Below are 20,060 nucleotides of genomic sequence, written 5' to 3' on the forward strand. Positions count from 1 at the left end.
TCCACTGCACTGGCAGGCAGATTCTTTTTTGTAAATTTATTTATTTATTTATCTATTTTTGGCTGCATTGGGTCTTCGTTGCTGTGTGCGGCCTTTCTCTAGTTGTGGCGAGTGGGGGCTACTCTTTGTTGTGGTGCGTGGGCTTCTCATTGCAGTGGCTTCTCTTGTTGTGGAGCACAGGCTCTAGGTGCGCGGGCTTCAGTAGTGGTGGCTCGCAGGCTCTAGAGCACAGGCTCGGTAGTTGTGGCACACGGGCTTAGTTGCTCCGTGGCATGTGGGATCTTTCCAGACCAGGGATCGAACCCGTGTCTCCTGCATTGGCAGGCGGATTATTAACCACTGTGCTGCCAGGGAAGTCCCATGAAATCTTCTTGTCTGATATTAATATAGCTGAGATCATTGACCTGAGACCTTGCCTTTTTCCTAATATAGGTGTTTACTGCTACTTAAAAAAACAAAAACAAAACCGCACAATGTACAAGCTGTGAGTGGAGTTTATCCAGTGTCTTACTGAGGACTGTAGCCTGGGAGAGAGCCTCTCAGATAGCTCAAGAAACTGTTCAGAAGAGGTAAGGGGAGAGGTCAGTACATATGTGATTTTGGCAAAGCGGGTAGGTGCAACCAAGCACACATCTCAGTAGAAGGTTGCTGCTAGTCACAAGGAATGGAAATCTTAGTTAATGATTTAGTGCTTTTCTAAGGGAAGATGCAAGAATCCAGGTTCATAAAAAATTTCTCCTGAAAATATCTATCTTATGGTCTGTTCTGCCAGTTTTCCCAGAGCACAGAGTGCCTCATTCCTGATCTCTGTCCTGAACTCTTTTCAGGGTGTGTGGAAGGTCAATGGCTGCAGTGGCTTATATTCAATCCTTGTGGAGTCGAATGTCTAGTGACATTCTTTAGTGGGTAGTGCTATCAATTACTTCTCTAAGTTCTGCTTTAGTGACATCCCACAAATTCTGATATGTTGTGTTTCCATTTTCAAGTCAGTACAGACTACTTTCCAATTTCTCTTTTGGTTTCTTCTTTGATCTACGGGTTACTTAGAAGTGTGTTATTTTGTTTCCAAATATTTAGAGATTTCCCAAGGATCCTTGTGATAAATGATTTCTAATTTAATTATAGTGTGGTCAGACAACATAATATGGCTTGAAGCCTTTTGAATCTTGATCAATGTTCTGTGTGCACTTGAGAAGAATGTGTATTCTACTATTGTTGGGTGTCCTGTGTTAATCAAAGTCAAGTTGACTTACCACGTTGTTCGAGTCTACTATATCCTTGCTGATTTTCTGCTTACTTGGTCTATCAATTATTGAGAGAACTGAACTCTGACTGTACTTGTATTTGTCTGTTTCTTATTTCTATCCATTTTTTGTTTCATGTATTTTGAAGCTTTATTATTAGGTGCATAAATGTTTAAGATTGTTATGGCTCCTTGATTAACTGACCCTATCATCATTATGAAATAACCTTCATTATCCCTGAAACCTACTTCTCTGATATTAATATAGCTACTCCAGCTTTCTTTTGGCTAGTGTTAGCAATGGTATTCTTTCCCATCCTTTTACTTTTAAACTATTTATGTCTTTAAAGTGTTTCTGGACTTCCCTGGTGGCGCAGTGGTTGAGAATCTGCCTGCCAATGCAGGGAACACAGATTCGATCCCTGGTCTGGGAAAATCCCACATACTGTGGAGCAACTAAGCCCATGCACAACTACTTAGCCTGCGCTCTAGAGCCTGTGAGCCACAACTACTGAGCCCACATGCCGCAACTACTGAAGCCCGCGTGCTTAGAGCCTGTGCTCCGCAACAAGAGAAGCCACCACAATGAGAAGCCCAGGCACCGCAACGAAGAGTAGCCCCCACTCACTGCATCTAGAAAAAGCCCGTGTGCAGCAAAGAAGACCCAACGCAGCCAAAAATAAACAAATAAATAATAAAGTGTTTCTTGTAGGTAGCATGTAGTTGGGTTTTGCTTTTTTAATCCAATCTGACAATCTCTGCTTTTTAATTGGAGTGTTTATACCATTTACATTTACTATGATTATTGATATGGTTAGACTTAAGCCTACTATCTTGCTATTTATTTTTTATTTATCCCATCTGTTCTTTTAAATGTATTTATTTATTTTTGTCTGTGTTGGGTCCTTATTGCTGCACGCGGGCTTTCTCTAGTTGCAGTGAGAGGGGGCTACTCTTCGTTGCGTGGGCTTCTCATTGCAGTAACTTCTCTTGCTGCGGAGCACAGGCTCTAGGCGTGCCGGCTTAGGTAGTTGTGGCATGCAGGCTTCAGTAGTTGTGGCTCACAGGCTCCAGAGCACAGGCTCAGTAGTTGTGGCACATGGGCTTAGTTGCTCCGTATCATGTGGGATCCTCCCGGCCCAGGGCTCGAACCCGTGTCCCCTGCATCGGCAGGTGGATTCTTAACCACTGCGTCACCGGGGAAGCCCCCATCTGTTCTTTGTTCCTCTTTTTCTTTTTCTGCCTTATTTTGGTATAATTATTTATTTATAAATCCATCATAAGTCTCCTCTGTTGGCTTAACTTTTTATTGAAGTAAAATCCACATAATGTAAAATTCTTCATGTTAACCTTTTTTTTTTTTTTTTTTTTTTGCGGTACGCGGGCCTCTCACTGCTGTGGCCTCTCCCGTTGCGGAGCGCAGGCTCAGTGGCCATGGCTCACGGGCCCAGCCGCTCCACAGCACGCGGAATCCTCCCAGACCGGGGCACGAACCCACGTCCCCCGCATCGGCAGGCGGACTCTCAACCACTGCGCCACCAGGGAAGCCCCTATTGAATGTTTTAAAAATTTTAAAATGGTGCTTTGACATCTTGGGGCCTTGCTCATCCTGGAGAGACTGCCCCTCCTAGAGTTAGTTATTTCCTAGAGATAGTAAACAATTTGCCTGCACAGTATACCTTTCACATAAAAACTAACCAACTCAAAGTCTACCCGCAACGACGTTTAACTCTCACACACCAAGCCATTATCTGCCCTGCTAAAAATCACCACAGGGCCAGGTACCACATAACTGCAGACTACCCCTATGGCTCAGAGCCCTCTGAGTTGTTTAAATTATCCAATTCTAGACTTACTCAAACTGGTCTACGCTGCCTCACCCATGCTTTCCCCGTGGAAACCATAACAGAGGTTCTGGGCCATGCTCTCCTTTCACTCCTGCCTCTTGACCCACCTGATGTTTCCTCGTGTGACCCTGCATGGCATGGCATGCTCCCTGCTCTTGAGAATTGTAATAAACTCTTCTTTCAAGGAAGTCATCTCCATGTCTGTCACCTTACTATACCTGATTAAAATAAAATTCTTGGTATAATAGTCTATCCACTATCCTGTGAGTTGAGTTTTTCTCTGGCCGGTGGGAACGCACTGTTATAATCCTTTTTGATGGGTCCTTCCCCATCCTGTTTCCTCACACTTGTATGCTGATCGGTATTCTGAATATTCAAGAGGGATCTTCTGCAGACCTCCTGGGTCCTCTATGCAGCTTTCTTCTCCTGCTGTTCTGTACTATGAACCCGAGCTGTCTCCTCAAACCAGAGAGCCTGGTGGTTCCCCCTGTGTCATAGACTGGAAACTCTCACAAGGCAGTAAGCTCACCTTATTTGTTTCCCATCTCTCAGGGATTACTCTCCTTCAATGTCCTGAGTTTTGATTTTTTTTCAGGCATGAGGGTAAGTCTAGGCAATTACCTCCATCTTGGCCAGAAGCAGAAAAAAATCCTGTGTGCTTTGACTTTATTTTTTTAAAAAGGTTATGAAATACTCAGCAGGTGAGTATAGAAGCTGAGACAGTATCAATGAATCAACTGAGTCTAAACCCTCCCTTGTATAGATAACAAACCAGAGGCCTAGACAGAATTGGTAGTGGAGGTAGTAAGAGCCAGAATCCAGCTCTTAAGTCTTGGTCTAGTTATCGTTCTATGACATCATCCTTTGTTCTGTATCTTCTTTACCTTGCCAAGTGGTTTTCAATTTTAAAGTCATATGTTTTCCAAGGAAAGACATATTTTTTAAAAAGAGAGAATGTGCTTAAATATTCAGACCTTCATATGATCTTGAGACTGCCCCTTCCCAACTCTGGCAAAAAGTTGGATGCTTACTCTCCAGAGGGGGTTAGAAGGTTTCTGGACTAGGAAGCCTTCCCAGAGACCTGGAAGATGAAGTGAATCTGGACATGAGTGCTGAAAATACCCAGTCCTCTTCCCCCACTGAGCTCCCAGTAGGCCAGCAGTTCAAGGTAAACCCACCTGACATGACTGAAGGTTCCTCCAAGGAATCTGACCAGCCCAAGAGGAAAGTCCTAAAGATACGGACATTGGAGATTTACTCAAAAAAGTCCAATCAGGTCACCTTACAAACATACATTCTTTTTAATACCCTGCTCTTAAACGTAAGTAGACTACCAATGATTGCCAGGCAGCTAAGGAAAGTCTGTAACACAAAAGACTAAAACAGAAAGGGGTAAGAAAACATCACGCAGGAGATGAAAGCTTCAACACAGCATATTAATTAACGTCCTCAGAGATAGGAAGATGTTGCAACCCTGGAATGAGGTCATATTTTTTTTTTGCCCGTGCTGTGTGGCATGTGGGATCTTAGTTCTCCAACCAGGGTTCGAACTCGTGCCCCCTGCAGTGGAAGCATGGAGTTTAACCACTGGGCCGCCAGGGAAGTCCCAAGGTCCTATTAAAAACAAAAAAACAGGACTGGTGTTCCCAGGTGGCGCTGTGGTTAAGAATCCGCCTGCCAATGCAGGGGACATGGGTTCAAGTCCTGGTCCGGGAAGATCCCACATGCCGCGGAGCAACGAAGCCCGTGCACCACAACTACTGAGCCTGCACTCTAGAGCCTGCGAGACACAACTACTGAGCCTGCACGCCTAGAGCCTGTGCTCCACAACAAGAGAAGCCACCACAATGAGAAGCCCACACACCACAAGCGTAGCCCCCACTCGCCGCAACTAGAAAAAGCCTGCACACAGCAACGAAGACCCAATGCAACCGAAAAATAAATAAAATTTAAAAATTAAAAAAAAAAAAAAAGAAAAATGAAGCTTCAGAGAATCAACTTTGGGAATCTACAAAGGAGGTCAAAAAACAAGAAAATGGGGGATAGGGGAGGCAAGGAGAGAAAAGAGGAGAAAAATAGGTAAGTCCAGGAGATCTAACATCTGAATAACAGGAATTCCAGAAAGCAAAATTAGAAAACTAAAGGTAGGAAATCATTAACAAGTAATTCAAGAAAGTTTCCCAGAAATGAAGGATTAAAGTCCATTCTGAAAAGGTTCAGCAAGAGCCTAGCACAATGCACCAATAGACCTTTGCCAAGGCACGTCAGTGTGAATCTCAGAACACTGGCAACAGAAGGGAGAGTCACATACAAAGGTCAGCACTCAGAACGGTCTCAGACTTCTCCACAGCAACACAAGATGCTAGATGAAAAAGTAACGATGCCTTCAAAATTCTAAAGGAAAACGAACACAAACCTAGAATTTCATACTCAATCGAGTATGAGAGAACAAGACACTTTCAGACATGCAACATCTCTCAAAAAATTACTTCCCATGCACCCCTTCCACAGCAGGTCTCTACTGGACGAGGTAATAAACCATGAGAGGAAAAGGTTACACAAACAGGAGATTCAACAGAGGAAAGTCCATGATAACGGCAATACCTTAGGCACAAAGGAAAGCCAGTCCAGGGTGGGGCCAATCAAGAAGAAACTGATCAAATAGATGATGTATTAATGTCTACAGAGAAGTCTGAGGTTAAACCAGTGACAAGTTGACAGAAAATTAAGCCAATAAGAATGTAAGTGAATTAATTCTAGGAAAAAGTTAGTTCTGCAGGAAAGTAACCTAGTCTACCTCCTGGCTCAGCTGTGATTTAAATGCCCAGCCCTAATAACATAAATACTGAATATGATCTAACCAGAATTATAATATCAGGGAGATGGGTGATGGGGAGCCCATGCATGGTGGGCAGGAGGAAGGAGAAGCTGCAAGATAAATGCCTAAAACGAAGTATCAAGGAGTAGCCATACAAACAGGTTTAAATTGAGACATGGAGGCAAATACAAACAACCAGCCAAGAGTTGAAAGGGACTCCCCAGAAGCAGGGGAAATGGGGGAGAGGGTCAGACAGGGCAGGAGGGCTGTTGTTTTTCATAATAAGCCTCTCAGAACTATTTGCTCTTTCAATGTGAGTAACTGATTTTTTTCTAAAGTGCAAGATATAAAACTGTTTATAAAGCTCTATGTTTTAGGTTAATCTTCTTTATTGTTTTATAAAACTTCCAGGGAATTCCCTGGCAGTCCAGTTTGGGACTCAGCTGCTGAGAGCCCGGGTTCAATCCCTGGTCAGGAAACTGAGATCCCACAAGCCGTGTGGTGCAGCCAAAAATCAGAATTAAAAAATGTAGCGCTTACATAAAATAAGACACTCTAGACCAGGGTCAAAATGTGACCTTGGATATACCGAATTAGAATCATGGAGCCGTGGCGGCAAGGGCATGGTTTAAAATGCAGATTCCTGGGTTCAAATTCCAGACCAAGTAATAGGCACCTCTAGGGGTGGTGCTGTGCAACCTTCACTTCTAACAAGATCTCTAGCCGATGTGGAAACCACTGCTCTAACTCACTATATTACTAATTCAGGAGGCTCAATTAAGAAGCCAATAAATCAATGTCTAAATCAAGGGGAAGGGGTAGGGTATTCCAGACAGGGCACTATGGGTATCATAACTTCTACCTGAAAGAAACCCACTCTATATGTAACTCAATGTGCATGTTTCTTTTCTTATCAGAAACAAGTTAACTCTTGTTCACATCTAAAACAAATTAACTCCCTTCCACAGTGAGTTCACTGGAAACCACCCCACGTGCAGGAAACCCTCCACTGGAGCAGCACTGCTTGTTGGGTCACTGGCCACACTGCATCCAAACATATCAGAGGAGCTGGGGGTGGGGGAGCAAGAGACACAACACAGGGGCTGCTCTCGGGGGGAACGGTCCTGTTAGCTGACAGACTCAATGATGCTCACTGTCCTCGAGTTATTACAGGAATGAAACAAGGTCTGTCACCACGTGGTTGTGTCATAACCACAAGGCAAAGCTTACTAGAAAATCTCTACTTGATACAGATGGCCAACAAACACATGAAAAGATGCTCAACATCACTAATTATTAGAGAAATGCAAATCAAAACCACAATGAGGTACCACCTCACACTGGTCAGAATGGCCATCATCAAAAAAATCTATAAACAATAAATGCTGGAGAGGTTGTGGAGAAAAGGGAACCCTCTTGCACTGTTGGTGGGAATGTAAATTGATACAGCCACTATGGAGAACAGTATGGAGGTTCCTTAAAAAACTAAAAATAGGGGCTTCCCTGGTGGTGCAGTGGCTGGGAATCTGCCTGCCAACACAGGGGACACGGGTTCAAGCCCTGGTCCAGGAAGATCCCACATGCTGTGGAGCGAATAAGCCCGTGCGCCACAGCTACTGAGCCTGTGCTCTAGAGCCCGCGAGCCACAACTACTGAAGTCTGCGTGCCTGGAGACCGTGCTCTGCAACAGGAGAAGCCACTGCAATAAGAAGCCCACACACCATGATGAAGAGTGGCCCCCGCTCGTGGAACAATGTCCGCATCTCTTTTCCTACCCTGCAAATAGGTTCATGAGTACCATTTTTCTAGATTCCATATGTATGCGTTAATGAACGATATATTTTTTTTCTCTTTCTTCAACCTGTATGACAGACTCTAGGTTCATCCACATCACTATAAATGACCCAGTTTCGTTCCTTTTTATGGCTAATACTCCGTTGTATATATGTACCACATCTTCTTTATCCATTCATCTGCTGATGGACATTTAGGTTGCTTCCATGTCATGGCTATTGTAAATAGTGCTGCAATGAACTTTGGGATATATGTATCTTTTTAAATTATGTTTTTCTCAGGGTGTATGCCCAGCAGTGGGATTGCTAGATCATATGGTAGTGCTATTTTTAGTTTTCTCGTTTTTTTTTTTAATTTAATTATTTTTGGCTGCGTTGGGTCTTTGTTGCTGCGCGCGGGCTTTCTCTAGTTGAGGCGAGCGGGGGGCTACTCTTCGTTGCGGTGCACGGGCTTCTCATCGCGGTGGCTTCTCTTATTGTGGAGCATGGGCTCTAGAGCACAGGCTCAGTAGTTTTGGCGCACGGGCTTAGTTGCTCCGTGGCATGTGGGATCTTCCCAGACCAGGGCTCGAACCCGCGTCCCCTGCATTGACAGGCGGGTTCTTAACCACTGCGCCACCAGGGAAGCCCCCTCCCCATTTTTTTTAAAGTCCTGACGCATCAGGATCATTTTTTAAAATTAATTAATTAATTTGGTTTTGGTTGTGTTGGGTCTTCATTGCTGTGCGCAGGCTTTCTTTAGTTGCGGCAAGCAGGGGCTTCTCTTCTTTGCGGTGCACAGGCTTCTAATTGTGGCAGCTTCTCTTGTTGAAGAGCACGGGCTCTAGCCGCGCAGACTTCAGTAGTTGTGGCACACAGACTCTAGAGCGCAGGTTCAGTAGTTGTGGCACGGGCTTAGTTGCTCCGCGGCATGTGGGATCTTTCTGGACCAGGGATGGAACCCATGTCCCCTGCGTTGGCAGGCGGATTCATAACCACTGTGCCACCAGGGAAGCCCTGAATTACCTTTTAATATTGGATTACTTTTGCTAAATGCTGAGTCACTGGGGTTTCCAGGCTACAAGGTCACAGTATTAGGTTTTTTTCACAGACCATGACCACATGTGTTGTGTTGTTCAAGCTGAGCTGATGGTGCGCCCACAAAGGCTGCCTGAACAAAGTGCTGCATGAATGTCCGTGCCGACAAACGAGGCAATCTGTGCACCCTCGGAGTTGTTCCAAGGGCTTAACCAGCAACTGGCCTGGAACAGCAGCTTATGCTCTTATCAGTAACTATGCTACTTCAAACTGGAAAAAAGCAGGACATCTCCCAGGGTGTGAAAGTTTAACCTGCTGCCAAAGCAAACACACACACACACACACACACAAAACTACAAAATGAACACACAGTCCTTATATTCTCAAAAAGAGAAAAACCCACAACAATTATTTAGTTTAACATTTACCCAGATCTAAAGAAAAAGATGTCAAAAGATAACCTAGGACATATACATACGCACGCACCCCCTGACCCAGATAACCTAAAAGAAAAAAATAAGGGCAAAGTTCTGTCCAAGATAAATTTATCTTCGTTTCTGGAAGATGTTTCCACGGCCCATTCCACGTCCTCTCCCTCTTGCGGCCACTACAAGGTGGGGAAGAGAAAGGACAAGGCCAGGTCAGTAAGGACTCATATCACAGAGCAGCCAGAGCCCTAGGACATGGCCCAGGAAGGGGACTGAAAGGCCACCCCGGCCAGCACCACGCTCACCCCGTCACATTTCACGGGGTAAACAGAGACCCTGGGAGGGGCAGGTGCCTGGCATCAGAGCTGGAGAGCCCTGGACTCCTGCCTTCCAGCCCAGCACTGTTCCCCACCAGAGGCAAGGCCTTGTGGCAAAGGTGGTTTGGGGACCCAGTATGGGAACCATAGAAAAGGTGACTTCTCAGAGCTGGCCCAGGGTGAGCTAATAAAACATGACAGATGCATTTAATTCACACTTAAAATTCTGAAACAAACAGATGTTAAATGTTAATATCTATTAAATCTGGGTGAGGGGTTTTATTATTCTTCGAGCTATTCTGCAGGTGTGAAATATTTTGGAATGGGGGGAAAAAACCAAAACCACTCCCCACATAAAGATTGCTGTTCTCTGTGACCCAAAGGTTCTAGGAGACCAGTGGCTTTGAAGAACAGGTGACAATATCCTGACGGCTACTAACTGGAGCCTCACCCCTCTCCTCTTACAGAGCCTGGGGCTGGCACAGGCACAGTGGCTCAGGCAGAGGTCAGCGGGCCGAGGCAGACTCACTGCCAAGTGCCTTCTAGTGCACGGCCACTGGGCTCCTCCCTTTGCTAGAGAAGATGGTATCGTTACACAGTGACAACGAGGGCAGCCCTCCTTGAGGAAGCAGAGAGAACAGCAGCTGTAGCACAAAGCTGGAACTTCTGAAAATAGTTCCTTCTCCAGGACAAAGGTCCAGAGCTTTGGTCCCATCTCCCCACAACTATCTCTCTTCCAGGAAGGGCAAGGAGATTCTCTGATCAGTTTTTCTGGAGGGCATTTTAAAGGGTTACTCTACTGAGTCTTTAAACTCAACATATGTACTGCAGCTAAAGATACTGACAGAGACGCTGGTGACTTTCCTGCACTGTAAAGCCTTTTACCAATAAATACTAAGACAGTTCCTAGCGACTGCATTTGCTTTCTTAGCTAATCAACATGGCAGAACTTTTCAGGACCCACATGCAAAACTCTGGTTGGGCTAACCAAGAAAAGAGGTCAGACCAAGTCACCGGGAAAAGGCTAGCCCCACTTTTGGAAAGTGGTAAAGGAAGGACTTATTTTCAAATGTAAGAAGTTTTGAAAATGAAGTCAGCCCCCTTTAATGGATAAAGATGGCTCAAAACTGCTTACTTATCTGAAAGTGGATCCCCCCCCCCATTTCCCTTATTTATATTGCGTATCAGGAGACATTCCCAGCCTCAAGAGGAACTATTATCCCATTGCTTTAGGAGTCAGCTAATCAACACCACAGTGCCTCTAGTCAGCAAACTAGGCCAGGGCAAGCTTCCCCCAGACACCCCAGAATTTCTGAAAACAAAGGGCCTCCTAGAGAGTCATTATAGGAGACTTATCTACTCTTTCATTTAAGTCCCCATCTTCTTTCTAAGGAGCCACTTTGGAGTTTGCATAGCTCCTGTGAATGAGATCAGGTGAGGCAGACAGAGAAGGCAGGGCACTTGGATCCCCCAAGACTGCAGGGAAAAGGGGTGGCAGTGGGTATGGAGTGGCTCAGGTCAGGTCCACCCCCATGCCCCAACAACAACAGGGCATTTCTAAAAGGTACACGACACACCCACATGTCACAACCAGTGCACGAGGAGCACCTACCTTGGGCCTTCAGAATAGCAGCCTTTCCCCGACCGGCCCCCGAGCCTTGGTTTTTATTTTTCATGCTCTTTAACATGGGTGCGTTTTTCAGCATGTCAGGCAAAATCAGAAAGCGGATCTTGCTGCCACGGATGTACACCTGCTCCAGCTGTGCCACTCGGCCATCTCTGTATGTGACTGTGATGTTGGACATCTGGAAGGGAACCACCGGCTCATGAGTAAAGGCCAACAGCACCAGTGGAGAGCAGGGTATGTGAAGACAAGCCTTGGCAAAGAGGGGAGTCCAGAAATGCAGAAACTCACATCACTAAGTAAAGCTGGGGGAACTCCAGAGGGCCTATTGTGTGCGCCAGGGACTGTGCTCAGCACTTCACAGATATGGTCCTAACAGTGTGGGATTTCCCCCCCCACCTTTTTTTTTTTTTTTTTGGTGGTACGCGGGCCTCTCACTGTTGTGGCCTCTCCCGTTGCAGAGCACAGGCTCCAGACGCGCAGGCTCAGCGGCCATGGCTCACAGGCCCAGCTGCTCCGCGGCATGTGGGATCTTCCCGGACCGGGGCATGAACCCGTGTCCCCTGCATCGGCAGGCGGACTCTCAACCACTGCGCCACCAGGGAAGCCTGAGATTTCCCATTTTTAAAGATTAAAAAAACTAAGGCACTTGTCCAAGGTCCAACAGCCAGAAGGCAGGGACTCCTGATTCAAACGCCTGGACTGGCCCCCAGAGCCCCAATTCTGCCATCCTCGCTCTCCCACCAGCACGTGATAAACTAACTGAAATGGCTTAGAATTGCTTGTCCAAACCCTGTGTCCCCTCCCGTATCTGCCCAGCACATGGACTGCAAAGGCGCCATGAGGGTTACGAGCGTGCACCAGATGTGGTCCCTGACCTCCCAGGGGACACACTCGAGTAAGTGAGACAGAGCCCCTCTGGCTTGGGTGACAGGGACTGAGAAGTGGGGGTGGCAGTGCCTGCACGAATGGCTCAGAATACAGGACAGGTGTGAGGCGAGAGTTCACACAAAGACCAGACAGGACATGGAGCAGAGGAACTGGGACTGAGGGCAGGGTCGTCACCTCAGAGACTATGGGGCCATGCAAGTTTGTGGATAGAGGCAGGGCAGACAGGGCTAGGGCGGCACTTCGGACTGATGAATGCGTCAACCATGGGATGGGGGGTGGGGGATGAAGGGGGGCTTAGAGGAGAATCCAGCCAGGATACTGGCCGGGCGTGGGAACGTGACACAAACCAGTGCCAATCTCAACAGGCACCACGTTTATCAGATAAAGCAGCTTATTTTACCAGCCTTCTGGATGGAAAAGGACTACAATTTATTCAGAATGGGTCAAGCCTACATGGGAGAGAGGTGTGCTGGCTCCCCAATTTCTGCTGTTTGTTGTCACCTCAGCCTGACTTGCTCTTTTCTTCAAGTGTTAACTGGCCCCCGTGGCCTCTGCATGAGCGCCCAGCAGCAGAAAGATCAAACACGCTCTAAGGCTGCCCTGCAGCTGCCAAGCCGCCTCCCCTCCAGCACATCCTGGTACATCTCACTCCCTCCTCTGTCACTGCCTCCCCAACCCTCTCTGAGAATCCCTGACAGAGGCTGTTACGGAAGATCAACAACACTTACACTGAGTGCTTTCACAAACGGCACGTGTCCACCTGGGCTGAAGCAAGAAAGAGCCCAGCATCCCTAGTCCTATTACAGCCTAGGAACCAGGCGGGCCGCTGCCTCGCGCTCTCTCCACGGCACCAGCAGAGAAATGGCCGTGCCGTGTATCCCTCCGCCGGGTACACAGCTTGTCAACAAGCCCGAGCTGCGCTCGCATCATGAGCTAAAGGCAGCAACTTGTGTGAACTCGGTTTAAATGAAAGTCAGGCAGGAACACCCCGTCCATTCAACTCTCCCAAACAGCCACAATGAAACACAGATGGCATAAGCCAGGTGCCCAACTGCAATGACACTTTGGGGAGAGAAGATCTTAGTACAGACCGTCTCTGTACTCATTACCCACATGTCTGGGGCCGGGGTGGAGAGTGCTGGGTGGCCAAGGATAGTCGGTCACAGCATCCCAGCTGCGGGGCACGTGGCGAGCAGCCAGCAGATGTTCACCCCCTCCCTGTCCCACCATCCTCATTTTCCTGTCTGGAACCTGACAGTCAGAACTGAGGGCTTGATGCTTTCAGAGGCAATGGGATCCAACAGGTTTACTCTAGGCCTCATTTTAGAGACTGTCGCCAAGTTCACAGACTTGGGAGTCAGACACTTGGGTTTAGATTGGCTCCTTCCATGCTTGGTCATCCTGGGCATCTGGAAGCTTGTCCTCAGAGAGGTCCTGTGATGATTCAAGGACCTACTGTATGTAAAACCCCAGCATAGTACCTGGCACAGAATGTGCATGCAATGAACAGAACCTTCTGGCACTATTAAGCACACAGCCGTTTGGAGACAGGTCCTAGTTTGACAAGTTAAACTAAGACTTCAAAATACTTAACAGCACCCAGTAGAATTTAGAGTTTGGTTTCTAAATTCTACTCCCAACCTAAAAGAAAGCAAGGCTCCTGAAGAAATGGCTGATTCCAGAGCTGGGTTAGGGAAGGTAAAAGATGAGCCTGTAACAAGCATCTTATACCAGAAGGTAGGGATGTGCTCCCCCAAAATGACCAGGACACACCAAAGGACACAGGAGTCAGCTTGAGAGGCTCCTACTGGTCAAATCTGGGATAACTGGAACATCAAAATAAACATTGACAGCAATGGATTGTAACACCCTTAACAAAACATGTTGACAGTATGAGCCTATATTGACAGTAAATGAATGGATAAATGGGGGGTAAGGGAAGGCACTTCCATACAGCAGACCCAATAAATACAGAAAGAATGATGGAGGAAAAACAAAAATTATTCTTTGCAACCGTAATAGTAAAAAGATTCAAGCAAGAATCTTCACGGGAAGCTAAATGGGGCTGAGGAATGGGACAATAATGAGGAACAGAATGCTCACAAGGTATTTACTTAAAGAACCTCCCCACAAAATTCTCATTAGTTACAAAAGGAAAAGGAACATACAGTGGAGAGACCACATAACATCTTAACCAAAAGATCAAGGTTAACATTGCAAACAAGGGGCAAACAGGTGTTTAGGCCTGACTGACCCTCTGAGGAGACAAAAATCACACAATAACAGCCCATAAAAGCATAACCCAAATCTAATTAGGAAGAAGCATCAGAGAAACCCCAATCAAGGGACATTCTAACAAAATAACTGGCCTCTAGTCTTCAGAATCATCAATGGTGTGAAAAACAAACTTGGAGGAACCGTCCCAGACTAAAGAAGCATCAAATGAGTTGACAACTAAACCCAGGAGGCAGAGAGGACTACACGGCCATAAAGGACACACTGTGCACCTGTAGAAACTGGATACACTGCAGGTTAAAGTACTGACTCAATCTTGGAGTTCTTGAATAACTGTACTATGGATACAGTAAGAGGAAATATACACAGATATACACAACATATTATGCAATAAAGGAGTATGATGACTGCAATCCACTCTCAAATAGCTCAGAAGAAACATCTAGGTAGATTTTTCCACAGACCATTATGCCACAGCCAAGAAAACAGTTCAAATAGTCCTGTCACTGACAGGGTGATCATGCCAAAGCCCCCAAAGCATCATTTCTGCAGAATCTATTAACTATCACTTTTCCCCCACCAAAACGTCTAGGAATTACGTCACTTTAAAGATAATGAAATTTTGGATTTGGCCCTTACTCTCTTTTTAAAAAATAACATTTACTGTGCTTTATGATCACAAGCTTAACACATGATTGTCATTTTAAGGTAAGAAAAATATTTTCTTTAATTTAATCACATATAATTTCCCATGAAAAAACAACTATTCACTTTGGTCTTCCTCAAAAACCTTTTTTTGTTTTAAATTTTATTTATTTATTTTTTTGGCTGCATTGGGTCTTCGTTGCTGCGTGCGGGCTTTCTCTAGTTGCGGTGAGAGGGGGCTACTCTTCGTTGCGGTGCATGGGCTTCTCATTGCAGTGGCTTCTCTTGTTACGGGCTCCAGGCACACGGGCTCAGTAGTTGTGGCTCGCAGGCTCTAGAGCACAGGCTCAGTAGTTGTGGCACATGGGCTTAGTTGTTCTGGGGCATATGGGATCTTCCTGGACCAGGGCTCGAACCCGTGTCCCCTGCATTGGCAGGCAGATTCCTAACCACTGCGCCACCAGGGAAGTCCCCCACACCATTTTTATAATAGAAAATGTTATTAAAACCCAACATCAAATGGCAAACACTGAACTCCAGCTGCCCTCTAGCAAAGAACAAGCAGAGAGAGAGCCAAGAGGACACTCTCATCCCCAAAGGGCACACTTACTGGGACTAGGAAGAAAGGAGAACAGCAGGCACCATCGGCCTCCCAGCCCGGGGACACGTGAGTCAACTGTGCTGGGTGCTCATCACAGTGGGCTCAGCTCCGCCACAGCCTGCTGGGGTCTATCCAACGCGCCAGGTTTCGCTATACCCCGTGAGGCCTCGAATCTTGGCATGGGCAGGGTAACAGCCTGAATTGTACCCACCCCCCAAATTCATATATTGAAGTCTTAGCCCCCACCAACATGACTGTATTTCAAGACTGGATCTTTACAGAGGTAACTGGGCCCTAGTCCAATATGACTTATGTCCTTATAAGAAGAGATTACCATACGGACACACACAGAGGGAAGACCACATGAAGATAAAGGAAGAACACAGCCATCTATAAGCCAAGGAGAGAGGCTTGGAATAGATCCTTCCCTCATGGCCCTCAGAAGAACCAACCTTGCAACACCTTGATCTCGAACTTCTAGCCTCCAGAATCCTGAGAATAAATTTCTGTTGTTTAAGCCACCCAGCATAGGACTCTGTTATGGCAGCCCTAGCAGATTAACACAGGTGGAAGGAGGTGGCAGGCCCCCACTGTCTGACATGCAACGGCTCATTTATCCTGCACTACAGTCCTGAGGCTGAGGTGCTATTTTTATCCCTGATTTAGAAAGGAGGGAACAGAGGGTGAGGGAGGTCCAAAGCTCACGACAAGTCACACCAGGTGGCAGGCTGCAATGATTCCAGATCCATCACAGGGTCTGTGTGCTTTACTTCACACTGGCTACCATTAGAAAGAACACCAAGGGCACCCAGTCAGACACCTTACCTTCACGTTATAGATGGGAAGTCTGAAGCTCTGCAAACTCAGGAAGCTATCCAAATAAACAGCTGAATAAACAGACGAAGATTCCCATCCTAGTCTTGCATTCTACTCACCAAACTGAAGCACCTTAAAATGGATGAGGATGCCTTCAGCCAGAGGACTGGACCTATGACAGCCATACCTCATGAAGGCAAAGGAGGCCTGGCCCCACCAGACCTGCAGAGAGGCCACCCACCTACCTCTGTGGCATTAACACCGAGGAGAGAAACCTGCAGTCAACAGATGTCTATTTCCCCAAACACGAGGGAACCCCCAGCTGGTCAACCTGGCAGGAAGAGGATGCTCAAAGCTACAGAGAAATCACAAATAAACCAATGAACCCTGTGAAACAATGGATACTTAGGACACCTGTCCTGCAATATGACCTTGGGTAAGTCACCTCACCTCTCTGACCTTCAGTTTTCTCACCTAGAAAATATCAACAGGTACCATATGTTGACATTTACAATGTGCAAGGCGCTGAGCTAGTTGCCACACACACACACACTCTCTCTCTCTCACACTCTCTCTCTCTCACACTCTCTCTCTCTCTCTCTCTCTCTCTCATCTGATCTTCAGAACAGCCCTGGGGTGGGGGTATTACCCCAGTGGCAGTCTTAGGAGTGCACTGCTCAGACTGGGATCCACCACAGCATTCACCCTGAAGCCACTCTCTTGTCAGGCTGCCAGCCAATGACTGACCACAGTGGGGGTATAGCGCCAGGCCACCTGTGCCCCATGCTAGACTCTTCCAATGAGAAACCTTCCTTTGCCTGGCTGAGACTTCCTCAGAGATACACTCAACCCTCCTTCCTTTCCCCTCTCCTTTCCCCAGTGTCAGACCAGCACCCCAGACTGAAAGCTCTCCTGCTCCCTCTCCTTTACCCTTTATTGTTAGCTTTCCCAGTCAATCTCTTGCAGAACTAATTCTGTTCTCATTTTACAGATGAGAAAACTGAGGTGATTAACATGCCCAAGGTCAATCAGAATTCAAAGCCACATCTGATTCCAAAGTCCAAGCTCTTAAGGAGAAATTATGTTACACTTTGTAAAGCGATGCCATACAAATCCAACTGACTATTAACAAAAAGCAATGCTGTGCCACGGGGAAGGGCACCACATCAAGAAGTGGCTCCAACATTTATTAACAGTGACGTTCAGTAGATTAGTCCTTTAATCTTATTCTTCCTATCTTTTTTTTTTAAGGTTTATTATTTATTTATTTTATTTATCTCTGGCTGCGTTGGTTCTTAGTTGCGGCATGTGGGATCTTTCGTTGTGGCTTTTCTCTCTCTAGTTGTGGCGCACGGGTTCCAGAGCACGTGAGCTCTGTAGTTTTCGGCACATGGGCTCTAGTTTAGACATGCAAGCTCAGTAGTTGTAGCGCTCAGGCTTAGTTGCCCCATGGCACGTGGGATCTTAGTTCCCTGACCAGGGATCGAACCCACATTCCCTGCATTGTAAGGCGGATTCTTTACTATTGGACCACCAGGGAAGTCCCCTATTCTTCCTATCTTATGGATGATGAAACTATCACCAAACCTGCTTACCTCACAAGGTAGTTGCTATAAATGCAATCAAATGAGATGCCTCCCCCAAGAAAAATGGCAATAAACACAATATGTGAGCGGAAGATTCTGCTAACTGCAAAGCACTATGCAAACATATGGGGTAAATGAACAGTGGCCCCGAACCCGATGGTCCTCTTGAAGGTAGTGTCACTTTTCTTAAACAGGTCCCCAAAATATGGGAGAAAATGATTATGGGATTGGGAGACACAAAGAACAAAGTTAAATATTCCAAACTTCCGAATGGCTCTTATTTATACTCACATCCCCAGTACCTGTAGCAGTGCCTGGCACACGTTAGGCACTCGGTAAATAACTGCTGAATGAGAACTTCAAAAAGACCCCCAGCCACCATCTTTCTGTCCTCCAAGGCACAGGCTCAAGCTTCCCCCACAGCCTCAAGTGCAAAGCAGGATACCTGGCAGTTCATGTTGTCCTCCGCTTCAATGAGCTTCCCTCGATACACCTCACCAGTGTTCGTCTCACATGTCACGATGTGACCCTCAGCCTCATGCAGGACTTTAATCGGCACGCCAATAGACATCTCGGCAGGAAGAGAGTTCTACAGTGAGAGAGACAACAGTTAGTTCACCTTTCAGAGCCCAAGAAGGCATGTGGCAAACACCACGCCCTCAAGGCCTGAAACTACACAAAACTTAGACAAGATGCCAAAGGTGCATTTGTTATTATTATTATTATTTTTTACAGAAAAAAGTAGCTTAACTCCTAGCTTGAAGGACCTATCTGGGAAACACATGCAAGATGTGGGTGGGGAGGAACAGGGGAGCTAAAGGGAAAGCTAATGGGAATGAAAAGTTCCTCCCATCTCCCTCCCACTGTATATCGCTTACTTTTCACCAAATAACTATGTGTTCCCCAATACTGTGTGTTGGAGAAGAGAAGGTTGAAATGCATGTATATTTGTCAACCCTCAGTTGTAGGTAACATCTCTTGGAGAACCTATGACACAGACCTGAGCTGTCCAAGGCAGTAGCCAGTGTCTGCATGCAGCTACTGAAATTAAACTCAATTAAAGTGAAATAAAATTAAAATAGAAAATTCAGTCCCTCAGTCACATCAGCCACGTTTCAAGAGCCCAATGCAGTGGGCACTAAGCAATGCAGATACAGACCAAAAGATCCAGGCAAATCGAGAAGAGGCAGTGCATTTAATTCAACCCATTAACTGCTCTCTGACCCTCCACTTACTTCACCATCAAGGCTAAAGAGAAAATAGCAAAGTGTTCACAAAGTGACAATGTGCTACAAGCAGGAAATGCTTATCTTGGAGGAAAAACATAATCAGGGCGAGAGCCCGACTTGACCTAATTGAAAGGGAAAAGCAGTGGACTTTTTCTGTTCCAAGATGGGCACATCTTGTGTGGTCAAGAGAGGAAAAGGAACAGGAGAGGTTGGGAAAGACAGGCTCCCCTGGTGCGGAGCCTTAGGAGTGTGGATTTTATGCTGAACGCAGTGGGGGAACCACGGCAGTATAGGAATTATCCGATGGAAAGGCATCCGCACTTACAAAATGAATCGAACACAATTTAGAAGCAGGGAAACTTGATAAAAACTTGTGTAACAGTGTAGAAAGCATGAAGGGACCAGTGTCTGAAAGGGGGATGGAGGCTGAGATGCAAAGGGCTTTGAAAAGGATCACCCAGGTAGGATTTGGGGGAAGGAGGCAATCAGTCAGAAATGATCTCAAGACCATTACCTGAATGATTCAAAAAACACCGGCCTGGAGAGGTACAGAAACTGAAGAGCATGTACTTTGGGGAAAAGCTAACGAACTCACTCCCAGGCGCTAGTGAGGCGACGCTCATGTTTCGATGGCCAGGCTTCCCGCTCTTCTCCCTCCCCGAGCCCCGCAAAGCTTCCCGGCAGCGCGTCCTCCTCCAGTCCCCGGCTCCTCGCGGGTACCTCGGCCTACCCTCGCCCGCCCCCGGCCTCTCCTCACCGGTTCCGGTCTCCTCTTCCTTTCTGGTGCGGAGGTGACTCTTGCGACTGCGAAGGCGTTAAGCGAGTGAATGGCGGGTCCCGCGCTCCCAGAATACCACGCGTTCCCAAAATGCCTCGCGCAGGGCCCGCCCCCTTCCTTTTCCTAGTGGCGGGCGCGGTCTCGCCTCTGCTTTCTCCTCACCCTGCCGGCTGGGAAACTTGGGCTCTGGTA

The 20,060-nt window shown here is 46.7% G+C and overlaps 1 protein-coding gene across 1 annotated transcript; it reads right to left on the reverse strand.

Annotated features, from left to right (window-relative positions):
- Window positions 1–9,079: 9,079 nt before the first annotated feature.
- Window positions 9,080–20,050, reverse strand: SNRPD3 (small nuclear ribonucleoprotein D3 polypeptide). Its single transcript, XM_004276052.4, has 4 exons — window positions 19,848–20,050; window positions 18,307–18,450; window positions 11,076–11,268; window positions 9,080–9,325 (listed from the first exon to the last, which is right to left on the reverse strand). Exons 2-4 carry the CDS (start codon window positions 18,430–18,432, stop codon window positions 9,264–9,266), a joined length of 381 nt encoding a protein of 126 aa, XP_004276100.1. The 5' UTR covers window positions 18,433–18,450; window positions 19,848–20,050; the 3' UTR covers window positions 9,080–9,263.
- Window positions 20,051–20,060: the final 10 nt, after the last annotated feature.

This window comes from Orcinus orca, chromosome 15 (assembly GCF_937001465.1).
Source record: "Orcinus orca chromosome 15, mOrcOrc1.1, whole genome shotgun sequence".
NCBI lineage: Eukaryota > Metazoa > Chordata > Mammalia > Artiodactyla > Delphinidae > Orcinus > Orcinus orca.

Bases quoted from the DNA above. Each gene is read 5' to 3' on its own strand.
- SNRPD3 (XM_004276052.4), bottom strand. From the start codon at position 18,432: ATGTCTATTGGCGTGCCGATTAAAGTCCTGCATGAGGCTGAGGGTCAC. The intron at 11,269-18,306 runs GTATCCTGCTTT...GTTCCCTTCCAG, and splicing joins AGGACAACATGAACTGCCAG to ATGTCCAACATCACAGTCAC. The intron at 9,326-11,075 runs GTAGGTGCTCCT...CCCACCTTGTAG, and splicing joins TGCTATTCTGAAGGCCCAAG to TGGCCGCAAGAGGGAGAGGA.